The 25445-nt window shown below is 44.7% G+C and overlaps 1 protein-coding gene and 1 long non-coding RNA gene across 3 annotated transcripts in view; one reads left to right on the top strand and one right to left on the bottom strand.

Moving 5' to 3' along the window:
• Window positions 1–25445, bottom strand: part of RAI14 (retinoic acid induced 14) — a 528112-nt gene that overhangs the window by 170026 nt on the left and 332641 nt on the right. For both annotated transcript variants that reach the window (XM_069627100.1, XM_069627101.1), the window contains exons 4-5: window positions 10119–10207; window positions 347–411 (exon numbers count right to left, since the gene is read on the bottom strand). In XM_069627100.1, coding sequence (XP_069483201.1) covers window positions 347–411; window positions 10119–10207 — 154 coding nt within the window. The remainder of the gene's footprint in view (window positions 1–346; window positions 412–10118; window positions 10208–25445) is intronic.
• On the top strand, window positions 102–24999 carry LOC138511434 (uncharacterized). Its single transcript, XR_011280620.1, has 2 exons — window positions 102–439; window positions 24642–24999. It is a non-coding gene; the product is annotated as an uncharacterized lncRNA (long non-coding RNA).

Raw genomic sequence — 25445 nt, 5'->3', positions numbered from 1 at the left:
GTCAACGTGCCCAGATACTGCAAATCGGTGCACTATATGTGTAGGGCAACTGCTTCTTCCCCATTTTCTTGTCTACATACCTTGAATAATTTACCGTCATAAAGGAACCAGCGGAGCTGTTTATTAAGCAGTGAAAGCTTGGCTCGGATCCTCACTGCGCAATAGGCGAGTAGGGGTCAGGCCTCGCCATCGCTGCTGCAGCCCAACCCACCCCTTCAGAATGTGGTCGTCTGCTTTCCCTGCTCGCCTCTCGGCTGCCCCACACCCAGCAGCAGGTGGGATAAAGAATGGCGCTGCACGAGCACACAAGGAACCTTCTAGAAGCAGAGTTTCCATTCAGCCTTACCTGAAGAAGCTTCTTGACGCATTCCGGGTGGGCGTTCTTCGCTGCAAGGTGCAAGGCACTGTGTCCTACGGAAACACAAATGAACGAAGCAGGGTAAGCACTGTACTCCTTGCCACCCTCATCACCAAGACAACCACAAGAAACAGCATAATCCTTCCACGCAGGCACATTAATAACGTTTCGCGCGCTGACGTGCCACGCTTTCTTTTCCAATGTGGGTTTTCCATTCCAGAAGGAGAGCGAGAGAGAAAGAGAAGTGCCCTTTGTCAAGACTCTGATGGTTGCTTCCCAGCTCAATCCAGTGCATTGATGTCTTGTTGCCAAAATTCAGCCAGATGATTTGAAAGAAATAAAATAGGAATCGATGTATACATGTACTAATGCTACCCGCAAAGGCTGCCCACTTACAACATCCAAACATTTCAGGACAGAGTAGTTTTCGACAGGGGAAAGATGAAGCTACACATCTTCAAGCCAAGACGATATGTCAAGCAGTTGAGATGTAATGGGGTAATTCCCAGTGACAAGGTCAGAAAAGGGGAATGGATCTTTCAACCAGGGGGATTATATAGAGCAAGATGTTGGCTATTGGTCTTTGATACAGAGCACAAATTCCCTGTGTACTTCCCCTCCACCCCCAAAACCCTCCCCAATGGGCTCTGCCCGTTTGAGGGCTTTGAGTAGGCCACACGGTACTATGTGGTATCACCTCCACAATTTATTATATTGGAGTATATGGTGTGGCAATTTCACCTCTCATATAATTATATTCTTATAAAGGGGGCCACCTCATTGCCCCCGCTCTCCCGCATCCCCTGCCCACCTTGTCACACCCTCTCTACTCATATATATTAATGTTGCAGCAAACAAATTGCCACAACCAAGTAGCCTACTATAAAAACTGTGGCAGTAACATCACTGCAGATCTAAACATATATAAAATTGCAGCTCCAGGCATGGGCGAGAGCGGGGCAGAGTGCCCGGTGCACCACCAGTACCACGCCTCCTACATGGCTGGCCCTCAGTCAGCCTCTTACTGAGGGCCATCTCTGATATTTAAAACAAAAAATAACCCTCTGAATGGCACATGAAGTGTGTAACTCAGCACGCCACACCGGTAAAAATAAATAAATAAAAATACATCAAGGAAGGCGTTCCCCATCAGAGCACTGACGGAGCGCCAGCCCTGATATTTTAACATGTTCAGAGCAGCATGCCACTCACAGGGTTGTCACTGTAACCACGTTGGCATTGCTGAATGCACATGGATTCAAGTACCTCCAGGGTGCGCTGGGGCAGCTAAATTCGACCAGTGTGCTTCCTGGCCGTACCCCTGGGCTATTCTAACCCTATCATTATTGTAAGAATAAAGGCACAGGTGAATGACCCCCTTCTGCTGTAATATAGGTTTCCACCAAATTCAGTTCAATATGGAATTTGCAAATACTTGCTAGCCACCACTCATTAGGCTATACAGGTTCGATAATGGATTTTTCCAAGCTTTGATCTCTTCCTTTACTTGTCCTTGGGACAAGGCTCGTAACGTCCCAGTGGTTTTGAAAGTGGAGAATTGGGTTTGGAACCTCAGTTGCAATGGTGCTGGATATGGCAGTTGCCAAGTTGTATAGTTGTACCCTGGTATGACTTGCCAGTGACTGTGGGACACAGTTGGATGATTGAGGTTGGTCGGATTTATTGGTGCGCTGGTCAAATCACAATATTTTGTATTTGGTTTATTTGTATTGCGCGCCTGGCCCAAAGGCATCTGGGCTCATTTCTTAGAAGTTTACAGATTACAGATAAGTCGGTAACAATAAAGCATAGCAACATACAATAAACAAGCAGTGTGAACAGTGCAGTGGCAGGGGGATTATGGAAGGAGCAAAAACGTATACAGTGACTTATGCAGTATATTTACAATATTTACAAAAGGAGAATTGCAATAAGTTATGCAGTGAATTTACATAAAAGATCAGATAAGGGTAGGGTCAAATAAATATTCCGAATGACCCAGCCGGACACATATCCGGCGAGCAGTGTGAGTTATTGTAGCCAAGGGGCCGCTTTATCCTGTGTAAAGAGCCACGTTTTGATTTTACACTTGAAAACGTAATAAAATGGTTCTGATCTGAGTGGGTTATGGAGTGCATTCCATATTTGGTGGTGAGGACTGGGAAGCTAGACCCACCTGCTTTCAGCCACTTCAATCTTGGCATAGACAGGGAGTGGGCTTGGGCTGATCTGAGTGGGCGGGTGGAAGTATGGGGTGTAAAACGGTTGGCCAAGTATTCAGGGGCAAGGTTAGACTGGCACTTCTGTGTAAGTGCAAGTGTTTTGAGGGATATTCTTTGAGCAACAGGGAGCCTTCTTGGAACAATAGTTGCAAGGTGGGCAGACAAACTTGTTTACGGTTGCATATTGGGTACATGCCATTTGCATGTCATGAATTTCCAACACGTTTTGGCCTAGGGTATTTCTCAATACGCTTATCAGATGATCGCGTGAGCCCACAACTTGATCACCAAGCCCCGCCAGGCTTTAGAGGCTACTCAGCTACTCCCATCCAGGACCAACCGAGCCGGCTCTTACACGCCTCGAGTCTGTCTGCCCACCTTGGACAACTATTGTGATTTGACCAACACACCAATAAATCCGACCAACCTCAATCATCCAACTGTGTCCCAGAGTCACTGGCAAGACATACCAGGGTACAACTATACCACTTGGCAACTGCCATATCCAGCGCCATTGCAACTGAGGTTCCAAACCCAATTAATTTAATTAAAAAAGCATATGCAGCTGTTGAGAAGCCCATATGGCAGGAATGTGGTCTTGCCATTCCAAATATCCAAGAGAGGTGATAATGGTTAATTGCAATGGTGGCGATCTGTCCTCTAGAAATAAGGCATTCATCCTCAGAACTTGGTAAGAAAAAGAGGAATATGTCCGGGAACAATTGTGGGGGCTAGAATGGTGTGACACTTTTTCTGTAACTCAATGTTCGTTCCCGGTGAAAAACGTTTGCAATGCGATAGGCTAGGACTTCAGAGTTCCAGCAGGAACTTACTTAAACTCAAGCAACAAATTCTTGGAGGCTCCACCAAATACACTGAGTGCAGACTTGACTGATATGTAGCACAACGGCCTCTCCTCACAACTCACCCCATTGCAATGTTGTTCGGTATTACCACTGATGGCGACATCTCCTTCAAAACACAAATCGCAAAGATGCAGACTGCCTGGTGTCTACTACTCTCCTCAGAATCAAGCCTTCATCTACACCTCATACGTAAATAGTTGTCCAAGCCTTGGTGCTCTCACTTGCATGGTGACAATGCCCTTCATGAAGATTTCAAAGCTGCTTCGTGGGGTACAGTGAAAGCTGCCCAGCATCTCCATCACAACACAGAAGAAATTCAATTACAAAAACCCCACACTCTAAGAGCTTCAATTGGTTACCCTTCCAAGTCCGCATCATCTTAAAGTCAACTTGCATCACCTGGAAAGCAAGTATTAACAAGACACTGTCTTGAAGAAACACGAACAGGTAACACCTCCATATTGGAATCCAATAAGTGCTGCACTCTGTCATGACTCCTGCAGAGTCATCACTAATCCCCAGCCTAAAGTCTCCTCCCATGTGACCAGGGGAAGGTAACTGCTACCTGAGCCTAACCCTGGGGGTGGTATTCTGAGGATGGATCACATGGGAGGTGATGGCTAGCGGGGGACAGTGGTAAATCCAACAGGAGAGATGTGGTATTCGTCTTTTTCTGTGAAGAAGAAACCCAAATCCGAGAGTCTCTAATGGCCTGTTGTCATTATTCTAAACCCTTTAAGTGTAAGGTCTTAAAACCTACTTCTGGTAAACCTCTTAAGCAGACCTTTATTCATCCTTCAGTATGTATAACGCCTCAAACTCATTTGACATCTAATGGTTATGATTGTTATGTAGATAAAAGTGTTCAACAAAAGAACTTAAAACACTAGTGTAATTCTTTGGACTCCAAATCCCAGAAAGCTTTAAGTACTGGGACAAAGAAGAGGAGTATAAAGAGTCAATGAGGATCAACAGTAATATCAAGAGTAATGTGCGGTCTAGTTCTTATTCATTTGATATACTGTGCTGGCATTTAAATCAGAGAACAACCTGCAGGTGAGAGAAGGTGAAGAAGCCGGATCAGGCTGCAGAGCGGGAAGTGGAGCCGCAGAGAGGCAGATGCACAGGAGATAACCTGGCTGAAGGAGGTGCTCCCGGACTGCCACTTTTCACCTCAATGTACCAAAGTGGCGGGAGACCCAACAGAGTCTGACAGGCTCCAGCGAAGTACTGTGTAGGCACTGGCAAGTCGCAGAAAGAGTTGTCTACAGCACTGTCAAACTAGTTGCAACCTTAACAACGAGGAACCATGAGGCTGGCAGAGGAGCTCAGAGAAGGTTGGATAGGCTACCAAAGCCATTCCCTATGCTAAAACCGAGCCACTGCAAAGTGCCCCGAGTCAGAGACATCAGGAGTTACCCGTGTGTTGGCCCATTGGAAGTGGTAACCCCGGGGCTTTCCGTCAAGCACATGGCCAATTGAAATTAAGGTTTTGAATGCCAACCAAATAGATTTAAAGTACAATAGCAAAAGTGGTACAATTGCACTCGTATGGGATGCCAATTTGGGGGAAATTTAAATCACATTGCCAAAAGCCAAAAGACTGAAGAAGAAACAAAAAGGGCAAAACGCTGTTCTATTCCCTTATGAGAAGTGTCAATTTGGGGAAACCTTAAACAAGCATTTCCAAGAGCCAATTTGTGTGTAGAAAAGTTGATAAATAGAACTTGAACAAAAGCCCATAAATGGGACGCCAGTATGTGGGGAAGCTGGAACCAGTTTTACTGAAGCTAAACTTAACCACTGAAGAAGTGTAAGTGTGTGATACATTAAAGAGGAAAGTTAACATTTCAGACAAATCTGATACAAGAGGTACATCAGGTAGTAAAGCTTTTGGGGCTGAGATACCTGGCAGGAGAGTATACCCGGGGATCTGCAAAGACCAAGAGGGAGACGCATTCCTGGCAGGAGAGTAAACCAGGATATCTATTCAGTTAAGGAGTTCCTGGCAGGGAAATATATCAAGAAATACAATGTTGTGTTGAAAATTAACTTAGCCTTATCAAATCTTTGTTGACATTTGATATTTCAGTAGAGGAATTCCTAGCAGGGGAGTATACCAAGAAATCCAGTGTTGTGGTGAAAAGGAACTTTATTATATCAAGTCTTTTGTTGAAATTGAACATTTTGCTTTGCCATCCTAAAGCTCATAAAATACTTTCTTTCGGTATATTTCAACCCGTATTATGGAAAGAACAATTGTTTTGAAATATTGAGGAGAATACCAGTGGAGAGACATTGTCATTGCCTTTGCTGGAAACTATTTAAAATACTTTTTCCTGAAACAGTTCAGGGGAATGGAAGCGAAACTCTGACAAGCACTTGCACTTTACCTGTATGCAACTACCTGATCACTTCATCTGGTCTGTGTATTTTGTTTGATGCACTACGGCCACAGACTATTTAAATTGTAGTACTTTCTGTGCCATGTTGCATTAAATCATTAAGACACTACGTGCCGGCACTGAAAGCACTTGAACTAGTTGAACCTGTCCTTTTTTATTATATTTATACACCCAAGGTCCAACTTGGGGAATACCAACAAACCCCTTTTTTCTGGTTGGTTCAACTGCATCGCATTTAACATTAAGGGTAATGTGTCTTTTCATTCTGTTGCAAACTGTGTCTTTGCTTCAATGTTTAGTGTGTTTGGCATATATATTGACACATACCATGCATTATGCACGTGCATCTCAATTCCAAGATGTCTGCTTGCTTTGCAAGTTGGTCTCAGTATATTAGCATCAACTGTAAACATTGAGAAAGGACTTCTTTTGTATTTCTTAGCCCATCTTGCGATGCTCCTTGCATGTGAACAAGCGCTATGTGAGCGCAAAACACGTCATACAAGACACAGACCTGTGTAGTCCCGCATCTGCTGTATGCATTTATGTTCATAAATAATTTGTGTCATCTGACCCGAAATATTGAATTTTGTTATGGTATCTCCCGACCCGGAGAGCGATCCACACTGCGGGCGGCAGTTTTTCAAGTTGCTTTAGTTCTAGTTTCAGACGCACGGACATTCTCTTTTGGTCAGGGAAAGATAGGCCTTTTTCAAAACCCATTTTTCTTTTAATAAACATGACTAATGTTGAGAACATTACACATTTGTGCCTGCCTCATTGCTGACCTCTCGCAACTCCCACAACAAATATACAAACATTAGGTTGGTTCCCCTACTTCCTGCAAGAAGAAACTGTAGACCCTGCTCTTGAAAGAATACTACAGTTAATGACAGGTTACAGACTACTACAACCCTGCCCCTATTCCACCCGCCCTTCTTTAGTGGCCCTTCCTTTACTTGCACAACACTCCGTTGCTTTCTAGCTGGACCTGGTTCTTACATATCAACTATATGCATACACACATTTCTTAAACAAATCCCATCTTTATTTCAGCCCACCATTAAAAGAAGACAGAGGAAGGGCAAAAGGAGGAAGGAGTGACAGATGACAATATTTAGTCTGCTCCCCCCACCCACCTCCCTAAAATAAACACATTCATGTGCCCTAAACAGCTAACTGAGCATGTTTAATCGGTTCTATGTGAACATTTTGCTTTTTGTAGGTCGCCCAACAAAAAGACCGGGTATTTTTGGCTGATTTTGGGTGACCTACAAAAAGTGAAAACCAATATTGCCTCGAACCTCACCTACCCTCAAACCCCTCCTGCACCGTCCCCCGACTGGATTCATTCGAAAGCATAGGGTTACACCCCCCAACCGCTCTTACTAAATACCTCCCAAACTGCCCAAAAATAAAAACACTCACACAAACATGCAAAAGACACACTTAACCGTTCTCTGTCGCGGTCGCTTACGGGACCTGGCTGCCCGACAGCCCCTGTGCGCACTCGTGTGCGGAAGGGTCATGACAGTCCGCTTTAGAAAGACTGCTCAGTGCGGTCACAGAGCGGTCTTTCGAAAACGACCTTTTAGTCGAACTATCTTTTTTAAAAGATCTTTTCAATGGGAAGGATTTTATCAAAAGAAATCTACAAATAACTACTTCAGCTAGCTTACAAGTAGTCTTAGGGACCTAGCAATCCAAAATGGATGAAATTACATTATTGGTGCCAAAAGCATTAGAAAAAAGAACTTTCTAGGAGAACAATCATTTTGCCTGTAGGGTTTTGGGCATAGTTGCCTGCATTAATTGTCTGTCAGCAGAGCAATTAAAAACTGCATGAATTTACAAACTATTGGCCCCATACTTCTGACCTACCGTTACCAGTAGAGAGACTTAAGTTATCATTCGCACAGAAGTCAGCAGCCATGGTAAAACAAACTGTGAAAAATGTTAAATGTTAAAAGTGATATGTTGTGGCAGGGGTCTGAAAAGAGCAAAGGCCTGACCAACAGCTACTTTGCACAATTCGGAAAACGATTACAAGGTGGTACATGAGGAACAGTTAGAACAATGTTATACAAACAGTCATTTGTTTAGATTTGCAGTATTTGTGGCCTGTCCAGTTAGGTGAGGAGAGAGGCGGGTGGGACTACATTTAAACGGTTCCATGTGTTAATATCCCCACACAAATATCCCCACACAAATATCCCCACACAAATATCCCCACACAAATATCGCCATACACAAATATCACCATATTTTGCCGCAATATTAAAGGCATGGAACCTGCGGGGGACACCCACGCATTATTTTTAAAGGAGCGGGGGACAACACCCTCTCCCACAAACCTCAAAAATTACCCCCCCAAAAATATTGCCTATGGCCATTCCAAACGACCATATATACAGCGATATTTTTGGTGGGGATAGTATGTAGTTATACCATTTAAAAGGGGGTAACAATGAGAAAGGAGGAATGGTGGCTCCGTTATTTCAGTACAATCAGTTGAAAGCTTCTCAAAGTTGAATTCTGAATACAAAATTGCTTTTTTGAGCAAGGAGTTCTGATATGGTGTGAATGAAGGCTCTTTGCAGTATTTTGCTTTACTGCAAGACATTCATTTGGAGAATTATTTCACCAAGATGTCTATGCTACATGATGAAACCCATATAACAAAGCACATGGGATTTCACAGACCCAAAAATCGTCATCCCATGGCATCAGGCAAGTGCCTGGTTCGATCGACTAACTGGGAATCTCTGGTGGCCTGTCCCTACAACCGCACTGCTGAACTCGCCTTCCCAGTCCTTCTGTGGCTGGCTCTCCTTGAAATAAGCACAATGCCCTCAGTGCAGGTAGGACATTAATTTATTATTATGAATTAGATAGCAACCATCTGACTGCGATAACATCCAAGTCCTTCAGCTGTCTGGCTGCAACTGACTCCACTTTATATCTTTTTCACATTCCACTATTGAACCATCAACATTCCAAGGGGATCCCTGCATTAGCATTCTACAAGCTGATGCATAAGACTATATAACACCCCTTCAGTGTGACCAAGCAGACCCCATCCTCAAAAGCTGAATCCTGTGGTCGAGGACGTCCTGTGAACCTTCTTTCGATGACTGCCACCAACCGCAGCCGACTCCCATTTCCGATCCTCTGCCACAGATCCCTTAACTGGGAATCACTACATCAAAATGAATCAATCTTCCCAAGGATCTTGGCATCCCTCCTTTAACTGTGTGGCATCACTGGCATATTCAGTGCTGAGCAACATGCACTGTGATCACAACTGGACACCAGTAACCACATCCTGCAGAATAACATTTTTGGTCCCAGCATATTGCTCTCAAGACAAAGTCTTTTCTTTGTACATTTATTCGTGCCTGGGTTACCACTTCATCTTCAAGAGACACTTGAGAACTTCCTTCCATCAGAACTCCAGGAACCGCTCCTTCGATCACTTGTGCAGAAAGTTAACACTCTCCTGCCAGAGACTGCCCTTATCAGCAGTACTGTTCTCCCTTGGCCTCCACTTGAACTTGCCAGCCTAGATGGAAAAGCATTTTCATACCTGCTACTGCCTTTTGCTTTCTAAGAGGGAGACTCTGTTGCCTATAAAGGACTCGTATTTAAAACTATTATTTACCCGATACACTGGGGCATCTTCTGGTGGACAACAAAAGTACTCACCTGCAAGTGTATTGCTTTTTCATGTTGCCTTTTCTTACATTAAGATATTTGTATAAAAGATTTTGCGTAGATATTCTACACCTTGGTCATAACGAAAACTGTATACTCTCCCTGTGAGCCCCCCACTTCACCTCCAGACGGTTAGACCTGGGCGGCCCCATCACGACTACCACAGGGAGAGAATGGTGAGCTTGTGAGAATCCCTAGCAGTCAGGAAGATGCACCTAAAGACACTTATGGAAAATCACCACAACAGTCAGTCCATCAAACAATAGTTAGAGTGTAGCATCTGTAGCGGGGAGCGTGGGAAGAGAAAGAGTGGAAAAGGAAAAGTGGAAAAGGAAGAGTGGAAAAGGAAGAGTGGAAAAGGAAGATTGAGGCACCCAGCTAGTTTGTTAGATATTATATAGGAACTTGCATCCATACAAGAGCAAGCATCCACTTACAGAATTCAATCATCCCATCATGAACAGTTTCTTGGAGACTGCAAGCTTAAGCTACTTTTACAGTCAGAATGTAGAAGACTTTGATTCAGTACGCGTAGACCGTTAACATGATTTACCTGCCGCATCTGGTGCAGTTATATCCACACCATGAGAGAGCATGTGCTGAAGGACTTCTGCATGTCCTTTGATGGCAGCCAAGTGAAATCTGAAAAAAGAAAGAAAATTCAGTGAGCTTTTCATTTCAGCATTCACATTATTTTAGATGCTATTGACCCAAATGCACAAATAACCTATTAGAGACCAAAGCTTGGAATTGCACCTCTTGAAATGTTTGTGGGAGAGGTTGACGGGGAGTCCGCAGTGGACACAACTGAAACAAAGTGCTCTAAATATGCATTTGCATAAAAGTGGTGTGGCCCTCAGACCACTACTTTCAAAATATGTAAAATGTTCTCCTGAAAAAAAAAACATACTAAGGTTAAACATCAAGATCCATGCTAGTTCCTTGAGGGCCAAAGAAGGAGGGTGACGTATGGGAAATTCAGGATCCCTTAGACTGGTGTCACTGGAGATACAACATTGGACAATATTTCATTGCCCGTTTACAGTGACCACTAAATAGGTTGACAATAAAAATAGAGCAGCATGAGAAATTGCTATTGTTCCATCATATCGCAACAGCAAATTGAATGTCTGTGGATGAGGAAAAGTACACAAAACACAAAACCATTTGAACTTTGATTTAAACACAAATGCTTCAACACAGATTATCCAGGTACGAAAAAATATGAAAACCCTTGGATTTAATAGCTGGCAGTACCCACTTGAGCAGCAATGAATTCAACTACGTGATTCTGGTCAGTTTCTCAACGGTTTTGAGGAACCTGGTCCCTTCCTTTATATAGAGCTGATTGAATTCTGACAAACGATGGTTGAATGGCATGCGAACCCCACTCCAAGCCCTGTCGCAGCATTCAGATGGGAGTTATACCAAATCATGACTAAACACATGAAAGGATGCCTCCTGCAGTTGTTCTTTTGGTACATCTGCTTGCATGTCCCGGATCAAGGTCTTGTAGTAAAACATACTTTGGGTCTAAATTGGCTCACAAATAGGTTGCCAGACATTCCACTCTTGAGCCTTGATGCAATGCAGGCATTTAAGGTTGAGTCAATGATGGCAACGATGCTGGGGTAGATTTTTTCTGTTGGGAACACAGCGTTTAGTTTTTGCCAAAGAGACCATGTCTCATGCAGGCCAAAAAGATCGGTTTGGTTGTTCCAGAAACCATCATTCCAGAAATCTAGTGGCTCATTTATCTGATCTTTAGGGAAGCATTTTTTAAGCGAACAGTGGTTTTACTCGTGCTTACGCATCCATGAACATCGCTCTCTTTCTGGTGGTGGAGTCAATTAACCAAACTGGCCGAGGCGAAAGTGGGCATGCAGATCCTTGAATATTATTCTCAATTTTTTAGCAACTTCATGAGTGATTTGCAAGTTTCTTCTTTGAGACATGTTGGTAGGATGACCACCGTAGAGTGCCTGCGGCCTTGACATTTCTCAATTTGCATACTGTCCATCTGACAGCGGATTGGTCGGGCCCTATATCCTTTTTTGCAGCCCTTGCTAGACTGATGAGCATGCTTGTTTGAGATCATCCAATATTTTATTTGGTTGTGGCACACTGTATGGTGAATGCCAAACACAAAATATTTGTAAACTGTATATAGAGTCGGGGGACCTCCAAACCTCAACTCTTATCTAGTTGTTTGAACACCCGATTCTAATTATTCAGACTAATTGTGCTGGTAAGGCCTGGGATTTACTAGCCTGTTCACATTCAGACAAATATTAAGAGTTATGGTAATACCTCATTGTTGCGCAAAATACATTTCTACATTTACTCTGTAAAAAAAAATTAAGTCTACCTCCTCCAATCTCCCCACAGCAGCAACTGAAAACACACAAAGGTGTCAATTACGGGAGCGTGTCAGAGTATATTTGTGGCTCCGGAGCATGACCGAACTAGTCATCCTCATGATACAGGGCAGTGTCAAGGTTTGCAGAGCACAGGCAGAAGCATTTCCCACTCACACTGATGTGTACATACCAGTTGCTCTCAAGTTCTTGAACATGGATGCTCGTGTTGTACTTTTAGATACGGGCCAAGTGATGTTTCTGGAAATGGACTATACTTTTCAGCACTACGTAGTGGAAGTTGTAGCAACCATTTTGTCTGTTCCTACTGATTTAAGGTACTGTGTGCAGTGTTTTCTTGCTATGCAACTGGAACCAAGCAATACGAGGGTCTGCACTTCAGTGGTCATGTCCAGAAGTATTGCAAAAGATTTCAGTAACCTTTGTCATGAATAATATCACTCAGTCTGAGAAACTGGTCTAAGGTGTTCATGTTATTTTCTGCCCTGAATTCAAGGCATGCAAGATACTGGTATTAGGGGACATAACTACTGCAACCTATGAACAGTGATGGGGAACGGCAGACAGAATATTGGGCACTCTTGATCCGAGTAGTGCGCTACAGGGACTCAACTCTGTGTCAGAGGGACCTTTAATGTATACCAATGATATAACCTGTTCCAAAATTATGGTAGCAATGATCACCTCCTTTGAATACATGGCCTCCCCCAGCAACATCGACACAAATGTGTCTTACGTGACAGCAATCATTTATCCCAATCATATGACCAATCTTTTCTCCACAAGTTTATTGACATCCCACCTGCTTGGCGACAGCAGAATATCGGCTTGCTGCTTTACGGCATACGAAGAAACCTTTGGACCCCATGCATATTGTTTGCACAGAAAAAAGTTAAAACGTTAAATAGTTCCATAAAACGACATTACTTGTGGGATCAAAACTGCATGAAAAAATAACCTAAAATCTCCGAAGACCACCTGATAGAAATTGGATCGTGCGTGTAGAGAACACAAGAAACCTCCCGAGATCAACCAACAATTTAGGCCGGCATCAGCCTTGAAAATCTTCAATTCTGACTAGCATCTACTACCAACTGGGCAGCTCAGCTGCAGGACCAGAAGTCCAGTTTTCTTGCATTACTTACAACGTGCATTTTGTATAGTGCCGGCCACCACATATTCCTGCAGTTGTGTAGCACTGCAAATAAGCAGTTTCATTTTGCGAAGTTTACAGTATTGAACTTCAACATCGAAAGGATGACGGGGGACCCAAACAGGACAGGACTGCACTCGTGGTCCATGTGTCTGGATCTCATAGGATAGCCTAAAACTAAAGGAGTGGCCTAAAGTGATAACAGAGTGGCCGATACATTACAAAATACGCCTCCCACGAAAGGGAGAACAGATACTTAAAAAAGCAGCAACATACGTAGTTGATGTGCGATATAATTAATCTGTAGACAAATCACAAAATATTACGATAAAGAAAAATCAAAACATGTCGAAGTCCTTGGCAGCCGGAGGAGTGTTGCATATTGGAGGAGTGTTGCATATTAGGCTGCATAAAAACACAATATTTTCATTATCATTAATAAAAATGCATGTTCCATTTACTGGAAGTTGGGTCTGGGTGTTACAAGAACTCCAAAACATGGTGGGTTATGTTAAAGGATTGTTATGCCGCGCACCAACACCCCCTGCATGGTCCCTCGGCGCTCTGGAAGATGGAAGGTTTTACATTAATTTTAACCACTGCCACTACTCTGGGCAACTTTCGAGCGGATACATACTAGGGACTTGAGGGTTGCGCAGAGAAATGCCAGTGGTTATGATGAACGTAAAACCTTGAGTTTTGCCAACATGAGCGAGTGGAAGAGCTATGGCCAGATGTGGCTCCCGATTATACCGTGCCTAGAGACCCCAGCTACACCTCACTGATAAAGGCCAAGGAGCCTGAAACATGCTTACGGTCTCATGGAGAAGGAGCGTGGCTTAGCAGTTTGTGCTGGACTGCCCCTTTTGGGGTGGGACCAAGCCCGATTTGCTTCTGTAATGGCATGGCAGGTGGAAAAACATGACGTGAGGGCTGGCCAGAGAACTTGCCAGTGGTTAAGGTTAATTCATAACATTACAAACATCAACCTTCAGTAACTGCAGTGTCCCTTTAACTAGCACATGCGGTGGAGTGATATAACTCTGTCGCGTGTGGATTCCAATACATGGGGCACGTCACGTGTGCTCGGCAGAGCATGCGTGGAGCACGCATGGGAAGCAGAGCCTCATGTGTCTTCTATTGGCTGGGGGTGGGGGCTCACGGTGCAACGGGTGGCCTCCTGGCAGGGCCTTGCACAGTAACTTTGGAAGACAAACCTTCCCCACCAACAAAACATCTGTAGTCTCTCACTATTCCAGCCCAACTGCCAACAACAAAATGAGCTGCAAGCGGAGAGTATTTTTCAAACCCCATATCTGAAAACATCTTCTATTAGACAAGTGTGAAAACGAGTAATCTTCTACCAGAACCGATAAGGGTTCGTGCGGCCTTCCTTTGTGCCGACATCTCAGCCGTGCCTCATTCCTGTGGCCACTGCTGCAAGCGGCTGTGCCCCGAGCTCTGCTGCCGGAATGCGTGCTGTCTCGAGGCTAACGCTGTGCTAGACATGCACGACTTTCCAAAATGGTAATCTGGCCTACACATGCCTTCCTGGAGCTTGATTAATACACACACATGCCGACGATACCTCAGCCCTTGGTATGCACGAAAACTGGAGCCTAGCGCACCCCAGGGACGCTGCTGGTCACGCACGCGGCGTCAACCAGGTCTGCGTTTTATTTTAAGAGCAACGCGCTAGAATGCAGGCGACGGGAGGAAGTGTTAAACTTCAAGGGATATTAAGAAGCATGTTGGGGCAGTAAAAAAAAAAAATACGATCACAGCCCACGAGTATTTTCTATGCATGTTTCCGCATTCATGATTGCATGAGATCATTCATTTACATGACGTTGGCCTCTGCCTTTGAAGTAAACCATATGTTACTTCCTCAAGCAAAACTTACATATTTGCAAGGGTAGATCAGGGGCAACACACTTGCTTTGGGTACAAGAGGATGCAATGCAACATGGGTTCAGTTCCTGTTCCAGTGCTTGGAAGCGGAAGGAGGCTGAAACTAAGCAAAATATGTAGGACCAAAGAAAATAATAAAATGGGCCTTTTCTAGGGATGATCTCATGGAGCTGCTGTTTACATTTAAAAACAAAAATAAAACCTGCAATTACAGTGACCTGCAACACATCCTTCCCCTCTATCTCCCATCTAACAAAAAACTCTGGGTTACTTACCAAATAAGCAAAACAGAAAAATGATGGCTGGAAGCTTTCAAAATCATTCATAACCACTGGCACAGCTTTGGGAAAACCTACAGACCATCATTTTTCTGGTTGGACTTGTGTTGGTCAGTTGCTGTTTCCAGTCTATGGACACTGGATGTTTGCACTTTGGAGGTTTAAGCCTCTTCGAGATGCTCGGTCTGTTTACATTTTATCCCTAGTGATGCACAATAGTCCAGGTTGTGTTGGACGTCTGCTTACATTTACAGTCATTTGGTTATATGGGCCCCTACACACGGATATAAACGCTGCATATGGTGATCTATTCTTTTATTAAATGTATATCATATTACAGTGATATCGTAATCAATACCATATTTTTCTTAATGTAGAGGAACAATGCCATGTGAAAGGTCGTTTCCCATCGCTTCCTGTGATATAATTTGGGGGGGTCAAATGACATCACTTTCTGTGATGTCATCGGCGATCAAGGATCATGTGATGTCACTTCCGCTACCCCTGGCATTTTGGTGAAATGATGTCCCTGCTGAGGTGGGTGAGATGCTTGACCTGATGGGCCCCATGCTCACACGCTCCCTTGTCTGTGATATGTGTCAGATCGAATGCTGGCCTGCTGGGTAAGGCCCCCTGTGTGGTGGATCCAATTTATACTATTAACTCCATGAGAAGGCCGGGTGGCGATTGCATGCAGGCCTGGTCGCGGATGGCACTTTTGCTTAGTTTATGGGCCCCACTTTGTTTTCGTTGGGTACGTTTCTCAACCATATGGGAAGGCTAGGTGTGGAGGGGTGCGTTACTTACTAGCCGTGCCGGTGATCGTCCCCTTTCATGGGCGTGAAGGCCTGCTAAGTGTTTCATTGATATAGGCACACAAATTAGGGGTGAGAGTGTACCAAATCCATCCTGGCCTTGTCCTGGTGTTTCATGGCCCCCCCATGCTAGGGAGGCGGCTTATGTTTTTATTTTATTTTTATTACTGCACTGCATGTTGTCCTAGGCAGAGTTTGTACTCATCCGAGTTTAGAGAGCCTTGTTTGCAATTACGAAACACTGGTCGAAAACCAATGTCACATCAAATAAAGTTGCACCCCTTTAAATCTCATCATTTGGTGTACCTGAATGTTGTCATGCATGCATTTAGATTTCTGCATACATGACTCCATTTGAGTGACACTTACCCAGTCCTGGTTTAAAGTTTGTATTCTGGGTCATGTAGTCCTAGATTTCTCCATTATAAACACAGAATTACAAGTCACAGAATGCAAAGTTAAAAGCAGAACTGGATTAAGGACTCCAGAATGGAAGGGATCAAAAAGCCCTTTAAGACTGAGTTACAAATCCCTAACATTTTGTTCACAATTCCAGCTGTACGGTTATTTTGCTTTGTTTCCCAGTACGGCCGTTATGCACACAGTAGTGGTTCTGGGAGTCAGGAAGAAGCGTTACTAACCCATTACATTTACATAAGAAGAAAGTAAGGGTGGGATGTTTAATTAAGAGACCACACAAACCACACTGATGCCTAAATGACCTACCTTTGCAGTTATATCTACAGCACAAATATTTGTGGGAAGAGCTGTACATCAATCGCTAAGATCTAGAAAAAGATAATATCAATTTGCAGCATTAACTGACTTTTAAATTCGTTTTTGCCCGGTTTTATGTCCCTTCATCGATACACATTTTTTCGAAGTAATTGTTGCCAAATAAATTATCTCGAAAAAACTCAATCGTTATTCTTTTTTATTTTTGGGGGTCCCCCATAGTTACCTATTTTCTTATACTCTTACCCCGACCTCAACCCACCCACCCCCCCATATATTTCTTTGAGCTTTTCTAAGTAATTATTTCGGCAAAAATGACTTCCCAAAAAATAATAATAAACAAAATCAGCGTCAGTAAAAGAACAGGAAATGAAGGTCGGGAGGGGGGGGGGCTGATTTCATGTACAGACAACCCCCAATGCCTGCTGTGCTCCATTTGTTCTTGGTACTTGGCATAGTTCGCACTTGCTTTCCTGAAGGACTAATATGTGCCTGAGCCAGCCTCAATAAGCCTTTCGGCCAACTTGATTGGTAGCATCACAAACAAACAGGCATTCACGGACAGTAAAGCACATTCGACTGCTTTGCACATACATGAATTACTTGGTAATTAGAATCATGCCCCTGTGCACGAGTCCATCGTCCACTATCCAAATGGCTTTTATTATGTTTTCACGAGGCATGTCTAGTGCTTTGTTTGTGTTTAAGTATACACATCGCCCCTTAGCCGAATGTACATGCTGGGTGCTGGAAATTCTGGTCCTACCTCTTAGCAGCCCACATGCAGGGTGTGGAGCCAGCACTCCTTTTCTGCATTCATCTGTGCATTGGGCTTCTCAGCTGCATGCAAAGGTTGGGAGGCTGTGGCCAAGTGGACTAATGCACCCACTATATGGTCTGTTACACTTTATGGCCATGAGTGGCCATGGCCACGCAGCCCTTCATCCTTCCTAGGTCGATAAAATAAGGACCTTTGAGTTGGCTAACAAACACCACATTCTGCCCCAAGAGACAGCCGGCTCACGGTGAATGTGTACCTTTTACGTCTGCTTTAACCATAGACATTAGTGGAATCAAGTCACACGTGACTCCACTGCTGTTTAGTTTGATGTCCTCAGGGGTGGGCTTCATAATGACAGACATGATGGTATTGTGGTCATCCCTACAGATAAGCGGTGTATCACCACTTTTACTCCCTAAAAATGTGCAAATAGTCCCAAATGATAAAAATAGGGAGGAAAAATACTCCCAACATAAAATGGGAACACGACCTGTAGAATCTTGCACCCCTGCTTTTACCCACACAGCTCCACGGATATGTTTGGACCAGTAGTGCACCTACTACCACAGGAAGAAACTACTGTTGTAACTGCCTGATTGGACGAAAGAATTAAACATGCATCTTTTAATGTGCATGAATAACTAGTTGCAAATAAATAAATATTTCAAAAACATTTCCGTTTTTCAGATAAAACATTTTTACTCCTTAATAAAATACTCTAATTGAGAATTGGACTTACTCCCTAAAAAATATTTGTACTCTTTGTAGGAGGTTATAATATGATGTAATGTGGCATTTGTAACGCGCCTATACACAAGTGTTTCAAGGCGCGACGAGGCAAGGGAGGGGAAACAGAGGGAAGACAGACAACGATCCTACTAGGCCAGGTGACATGGAGATCGCGCAAGTGCAGGGGAGAGGGCAGTGCATAGGATAACAGAAGATAAATAAAGACAATAAATAAAAGTGTGGCCAGCTGGTGGCAAGTGCAAGGGTAAACTATATTCGCTTTGGATTCATCCAGGCTACCATCTCCATACTGTCGGAGAATTTTGTCTTAAGTTCCTTCTTTTCTTCCTTCTTGCTTTCATAGGATTATTTCACCTGATGATAATCTTAGATATAGTACCCGGGGCATTCGCAACGTTGATCTGCTCTTTACTCTCTTTTTACCTCTTTTACCTCTAACTAAGGATATTTACAGGGGAGCTTACAGCTTAAACTACTCTCGCCTGTGCCAGTGCACACTGTGGCGATAGGTTTCAAGACAAGGTAGGCGTATTTTTAACTATAGAAATGGTGTTGATTTCATTTATTTTTTATTCTTTCATTTTTCTCTCCCTCATTATGCTTGGTTTCACATTTCCCAGTTTGATTTTTTTATGATTCTATATTATTATTTTGTCATTATTTTCATCCATGTAGAAATGTTATGTAATTACGCTCCTATTTTATTTCGCAATGTGAACTCAACCATTATTACTACGAGCTCACGTAGAGTGTACACCTTACAAGACATGTAATACTCGGGATACACACCAGCAGCCTTTCCAACATGGCCGCCGGCGTTTCTCAGTACTCGCGGCTCCATGTGTTGCTTGGCAACGTGACACGAACACAACATTTAGCACTATGGCTATCGCGAACGCGTCCTAGTGGCGTCTTCGCATGGCTCGCCTTCTTTCTACTGTCAGGTAAGAAGCAAGATTGAGCATTATGGTGCTTGTAGGCATCTGAACCCTTCTAATGGAATGGAACTCTGACACGGCGCGTCTCACGCTACATGTCAACTTCAGAGCCTTTGTTATAAGATGAAATAATGACACGCCGGGTGCCGCGCTGCATGGCTCTCTTATGAGAGACTATGCTCATAGGCGTCCGTGCGTCTTTAGTTAAATGGTAACTTTGACACACTGCTAATCGCGTTGCATGTCTCTTCCAGACAAGAGTCTGCACGCAAAGTAAAACGCCGGCACACGCATAGAAACGCCAGTCAAGCACGTTTACTTTGGAAGTGTTGCTGTGAAATTCAAGTCCATGCTGTATCTTTGGCAAGGTCAGTGTTGAAATAGTCACGTCATTACTTGATGCCTATTAGATAAAACGATATATGTCATTTTGGTGGTCATTTTTCTACCTTTTTCTTTTCTTCCTTCTTTGCTGTAATTCCACGGTTTATCATCACGCACATAAAATGGGATTTCACATATGTATTTTTTACATTATTTTTACTTTTTTACTATTGGTATCCGTTGGTAATCTTATGGTTCATGACATGTATGGACTCTTTATTACATTTAACCTTTCTCCTGGTATGTGTTGAAATCGTGTTGTTCATTGCGGTTATTGTCATTGAACATGTGCACCCATATGGGCACTTTGGGCATAATGTATCCACACCCGGCATACTTGAAAAACTCCTAAATCATGATGATGATGTATACGTTGATGACTATTTTCTTGCTATGTTATGATCCCTGTGGATTTGCTTTATAATTACTGTATGTTCAATTAATGTTGCTGACATATTGTGGGTTATCCAACAGATTTGTTTGCTCAATTTTTAGCACTTGAATCTGATTAGTTTGTGAATGAGCTGGCCCTGACGAAGGAACAGTGTTCCGAAAAGCATTGGCCAATTGTTTGAGCTCGCCCTGCACATCTGCTTTTTCTAAGATGTACAATTACTTAAATTGATGACGAAAATCAAGTATTGAACTATCATTTTTTGCAGTAAACTGACAGAAGTTAATTATTTTGTGCTTTAAACCACATTGAATCTATACACCACAAGTGGTGTTTGGGAGTGCAGCCCGCAACGCTGGCTTAACGGCCTTGGTCCTTACCCCCTGTTTTCGTTGTGTGCCGTTCCACAGAGGCACCTTTTCCAGCGGGTTTGCACCCTTCTTTAAATTCCAAATTAGTAGTGTTTTAACCATAAGAGTTATTTAACAAAGGAAGGTTGTGAGCGTTCACCACACACATTTAAGTGCAAGGGTAAGAGCAGACATCAGGGGTCAAGTGCTAGAAGGGGCTGCAGGGAGACAGAAACAGTCCCTGAGTGCAAGGGTTGCCAAGGGGGCAGTGCAGGTGTGCAACTGGTGGGTATGGAACCTGGGCCTGAGATCAGAGGGTAGCCAGGTAACCAGTGCAGTTTCAGATTCAGCCAGGAGTTCACAGGAGAGAGGAGAAGAGAAAGCAGAAGCAAAGAGGAAGGGTCTTGAGGTGCTTCTCGAACCGGAGATGGTTCTCCTCAAATTTCAAAAAGGCAGGAGGCTGTTCCAGAGGGAGGCCCCAGCAGAAGAAATATTGACCACCAACTTGTTGCTTGGAGAAGCGACTGACCCTGAGGGAGTTGGGAGGCGGATGAGCAAAGAGTGAGGGAGGGAAGATATTTAGGAAGAAAGAGTTGAAGGTATTGAGGTCCCATGCCCCAGAAGGTCTTGTGGACAATGCAGAGGGTTTTGAACTTAATCCTCGCCGCCACTGGGAGCCAGTGCAGAGATTTCAGTCCTGGAGAGATATGATCCCTGCGCTTGAGGCCAAGGACAAGTCTCGTAGTCCTGTTTTGGATGAGTTGCAAAGGGCGGATAGTAAAGGCAGTCAGATTTAGAAAGAGGCTGTTGCAGAAGTCAAGCTTAGAGAGAATCAGAGCTCTAGAGACGGAGAGCTTCTGGAGGAATGAGAAGAAAGGAAGTGTACCTCTGAGGAGGTGCAGCTGGAAGTGTGACTTCTTAGAGACGTCAGATGTGAGGAGAGAAGGAAAGTGTGGAGTCGAAGAGGACCCCAAGGTTTTTAGCCTCACAGGTGGGAGCAGGAAGAGGGCCAAGAGAGGCCGGCAGGAGTGACAGGAAAGGAGGGAGCAGGTGTGCCGATGAGGAGAATCTCAGTCTTACTGGCATTAAGGCAGAGATCATTGGCGGCTCACCACTCCTGGATGGTGGACAGACAGTCCGAGAAGAGAGAAGGAGAAGAGGTGGAAGGGAGCCTGAAAATGAGTTGCCTGTCATCCGGTTCATAGATGCAGGGTCTCTTTTTAATGTAAACTAACACCCAAGTGAGTGGATTATTAAAAAAAATTGAACAAGGATAGTAATTACACCATAAAGAGTAAAAAATAGAGTGACTACATTAACCTCCAGTCAGTGTACTTTTCAGGTGGTGTTGGGCTAATTATATAATGCAAAACCAACTGTCAAAGAAGTGCTCTAGCACCTTGAAGCATCTCATGTGCTAGATGAAATTACCAGTTATGATCTCGGACCCAAATAACCTGAAAGACTGAAAGAATATGGCAAAATACTACTTTATTATCAGCATAAAAATAAAGTAGGGCAATATGTCGAATAACAGGCAGTAATGCACGCACTCACAGGCAAGTGTGATTATGCAAAGGTTTAATTCCTTGATGTGTGTCATCTATGACATCATGCTACATGGCAAATTGTAAAACCTATTGAAGGGAGGTATTGGTTAAGGGAACTTAGGCAATATGCGTTCCACGGGTTGGATTGACTACGACAGGGCGATTAGAAGGAGAATGGCCATGGCACCTGAGATGACGTGTGATCAGAAGGTAATGGAGTCATGGGTTGCAATCATAGGAGGTAAGGAGTGGTACAGCAGGCCAAATGACGAGATGTAGCTAAGAAGCCATGGTATGGTAAGAAGGAACAGAATTTAAAAAAATGATTGGCGGATCTTTCAGTCGGCCCCCACAGGGCAGAGGGGGGGGGGGTGATCGGGCACGTAAGGGCTCCATGAATGGTAAACCATGTAGATCGTTCAACAAAGGGTCTTTTACTTGGGGGCTCAAGTGCAAATTCCCACATCAATGCTTCAAGTGTGGGGGCAGTCACCAGATCACATCCTGTTTTAAAACAGAGGGGGTTTCTAGGGGTGGAGGACAGCACAAAGGGGGCCAGTGATGGGACGGGGGTGAAAGGCCCATCCCCAGTTGACAGAGGTACTTCTGGAATTCCTGCAGGCTTATCCAAGGTCAGGGGATAGGGAATTACTGTGGGAAGGTTTCAGTGAAGGGTTTAGGATCCCATACAAGGGCCCTCTGACAGGGTGGATGGCAAGGAACCTCCCTTCTGCACTCTACCAACCATTGGTGGTAACACAGAAGATAGGCAAGGAAGTAGAGATCGATACGGTGGCGAGCCATTTCCCTGCACCCCCCGCTTCCCAATTTTATTATCGCCCCCCTGGGGATCATGCCCAAGAAAGAGAAGGGCAAGTTTAGGTTAATTCACCACCTGTCCTACCCCAAGGGCGATTCGGTAAATGACTGGCTGGTTCAGGACCGGTGCTTAGTGCATTATGCCTCTTTTGACCAAGCCATGTTGATGGTCGCTGCCACAGGGCGATGGCCCTCTTGACCAAAGGGGACATTGAGTCCACATTTAGGCTTTTGCTGGTACATCCGGACAGTTTTCACCTGTTGGGGTTCCATTGTGAGGGCCATTTCTACGTTGATAAAGGTATGCCAATGGGTTGCTCTGTGTCTTGTGCATATTTTGAGGCTTTTAGCACATTTCTGGAGTGGGCTGCTTGCATGGTAGAATGACCAAGTGGGACTGCGCGCACTGGCGCATGAATTACCTGGTACCGACATCACCTGGTCGGAGGTGGTGCCCAGATTGCAATGGCGCGGGACGTGGTCGCACATGGGCATGGAGAAGTCCAGGCGCAGGCTCAACAGAGGGATCAAAAAATGTAAAGATGCTAAGGGCTTTGGTTTTGTAAGACACACCTGCCTAAATGTGCTCCCTTCCCACTATATGGCAGACTGTGTGCATCTATCGGATAAAGGGAACAACCTGTTCCTGTGAGCCATTCTGGGGGCCTGCTTGAAGGCCAATTGCAGCTAGAACAATGGTACGTTTTAGTGGAGCGTGAGGGCATTGGGGACAGCGGGGGGCCACCCCCAAAGCATGGCGGAGTTCAGGGCAGTCCTAGCCGGGGAGGAGAGTGATGCTGCGGTTCGAACCGTGGGCATGATTTCCGATGGCCGCACTCGGGCCAAATTCCGATGATGGGCACCGAGTCCCTTAGGGACACTCGATATTCCTCACCTGCAAGATTCAGTGGCCCGAGGAGGAAGTACTGCGTACAGTACAATCTGGAGCGTATGTCCGGTTCCTTGATAAAGCTGTGGGTGACAAGGGGACACCAGAACATTCAGAACTATAACATTGTCCTGCTTTTGGGCCACCTTGAGAAGTGTATGGTCATGAACCACGATGTGTTTAGGGCTGGGACTGCCCCCATATTGTTATTCTGCAAAAAAAATTGACCTTTTTGTTTCCAAATGTACAACTATTGTCTGTTCATTATTTGGGTAGTAGGGTTCATGGTCTACAGTCTGATTTCCCTCCGCACCCCTGTAAAAGGGGAGGGGGGCTGCCACCGCTAAGTGGATCTCCAAGCCACCAAAGGGGATGCTAGAGGGACAGCCTGCATAGCGGGACGCCCCTCTGGCCACCCCCTCCCCTCTGCAGGTAACTCCCACCTTTCCTCCGGGAGGAAGGGGCATCCCCAGTGCCGGCACATCCGACGCACCCTGGGGATGGCATATAAGGCAGGGTGCCAGGAGATCAGTCTCTTTCCAGACCCCCCCACCTGAAGTCCCACCCACCCTGACCCTTCCGGCTAGCTTAGAACAGGCAAGGACCCCGCAGGGGTCAGAGAGTAGGATGGATCACTTTGTTGGGGTTAGCAGAACAGGCTAAAAAGAGTTGGTGCAGCCATTCAAGCCAGTTCATTTACATACAGCGGATCACGAGGTCACAGGTCAATGGGAACTGTTGATTATGGATAGGGTATTGTCTGCACTACCTCTTAAACTTTGCGGGTTTGTCGAAATAGGTGCAGGCAGCATTTATTTACGTGAAGGATATCAATTGGATCAAGATGTGGAAAGATGTAAACAATTGTATTTCAGCTGATTTCGAGGTGTAAGTTGATTAATGCTGTTTTGCTTGTTTTACCATGCATTAATTGTTTCATTTCTGTCACAGGCAGCAATCAGGGTAGTCCTAGCCAGGGTGAAGAGTGACGCTGCGGTTCGAACTGTGGGCAGGTTCCCCGATGGCCGCACTCGAGCCAAATTTGGACAATGGGCACTGAATCCCTTAGGGACACTCGAGATTCAGTGGCACGAGGAGGAAGTACTGCGTACAGTACAATCTGGAGCGTATGTCCAGTGCCTTGCTAAAGACGTGGGCAGCAAGGGGACACCGGAACATTCAGAACTATAACATTGCCCTGCTTTTGGGCCACCTTGAGAAGTGTATGGCCGTGATTATGATGTGTTTAGGGCTGTGGCTGGCTACGTATTGTTATGCTCCAATAAAATGTGACCTTTTTGTTTCCAAATGTATAACTATTCTGTTCATTATTTGGGTAGTAGGGTTCATGGTCAGATTACCCCCCTGCCGTTAGAAAAGGGAAGGGGAGCCAATGGGGCTGGCAACACTATGCCTTGTAAATGTTACTACTGGCCCTGGCAGTCACCTTCTCGTCACTAAAATGAAAGGCGAGTAAGGGTTGGGGATGGAATGACAGCAAGTGTTGACTGTCTCAGAAACAAGCAGGAGCTTCTGACGTCACTCTGGTCGGCCCGAACCACACCACCTTCAGCCGCTGAAGCAAGGGAATTTCTGTACAGACGTTTGACATGTGCCTGCTGCAGGTTTGTTTACATTCTGCAAAATGGAGTAGTTCGACAAACTGTGGAATGCCCGGCAACCTCGACTTCCAGGGCAGCATAATCAGTCTATTTTGACCTCTGATTGCTGGAAACAAGAAGCTGAAGGCAGTTC

The sequence above is a fragment of the Ambystoma mexicanum genome, chromosome 6p (assembly GCF_040938575.1).
Source record: "Ambystoma mexicanum isolate Mex_15411 chromosome 6p, UKY_AmexF1_1, whole genome shotgun sequence".
Classification (NCBI taxonomy): Eukaryota; Metazoa; Chordata; class Amphibia; order Caudata; family Ambystomatidae; genus Ambystoma; species Ambystoma mexicanum.
The sequence above is the reverse complement of the archived record's forward strand: the minus strand, read 5'-3'. Positions and strand labels throughout refer to the sequence as shown.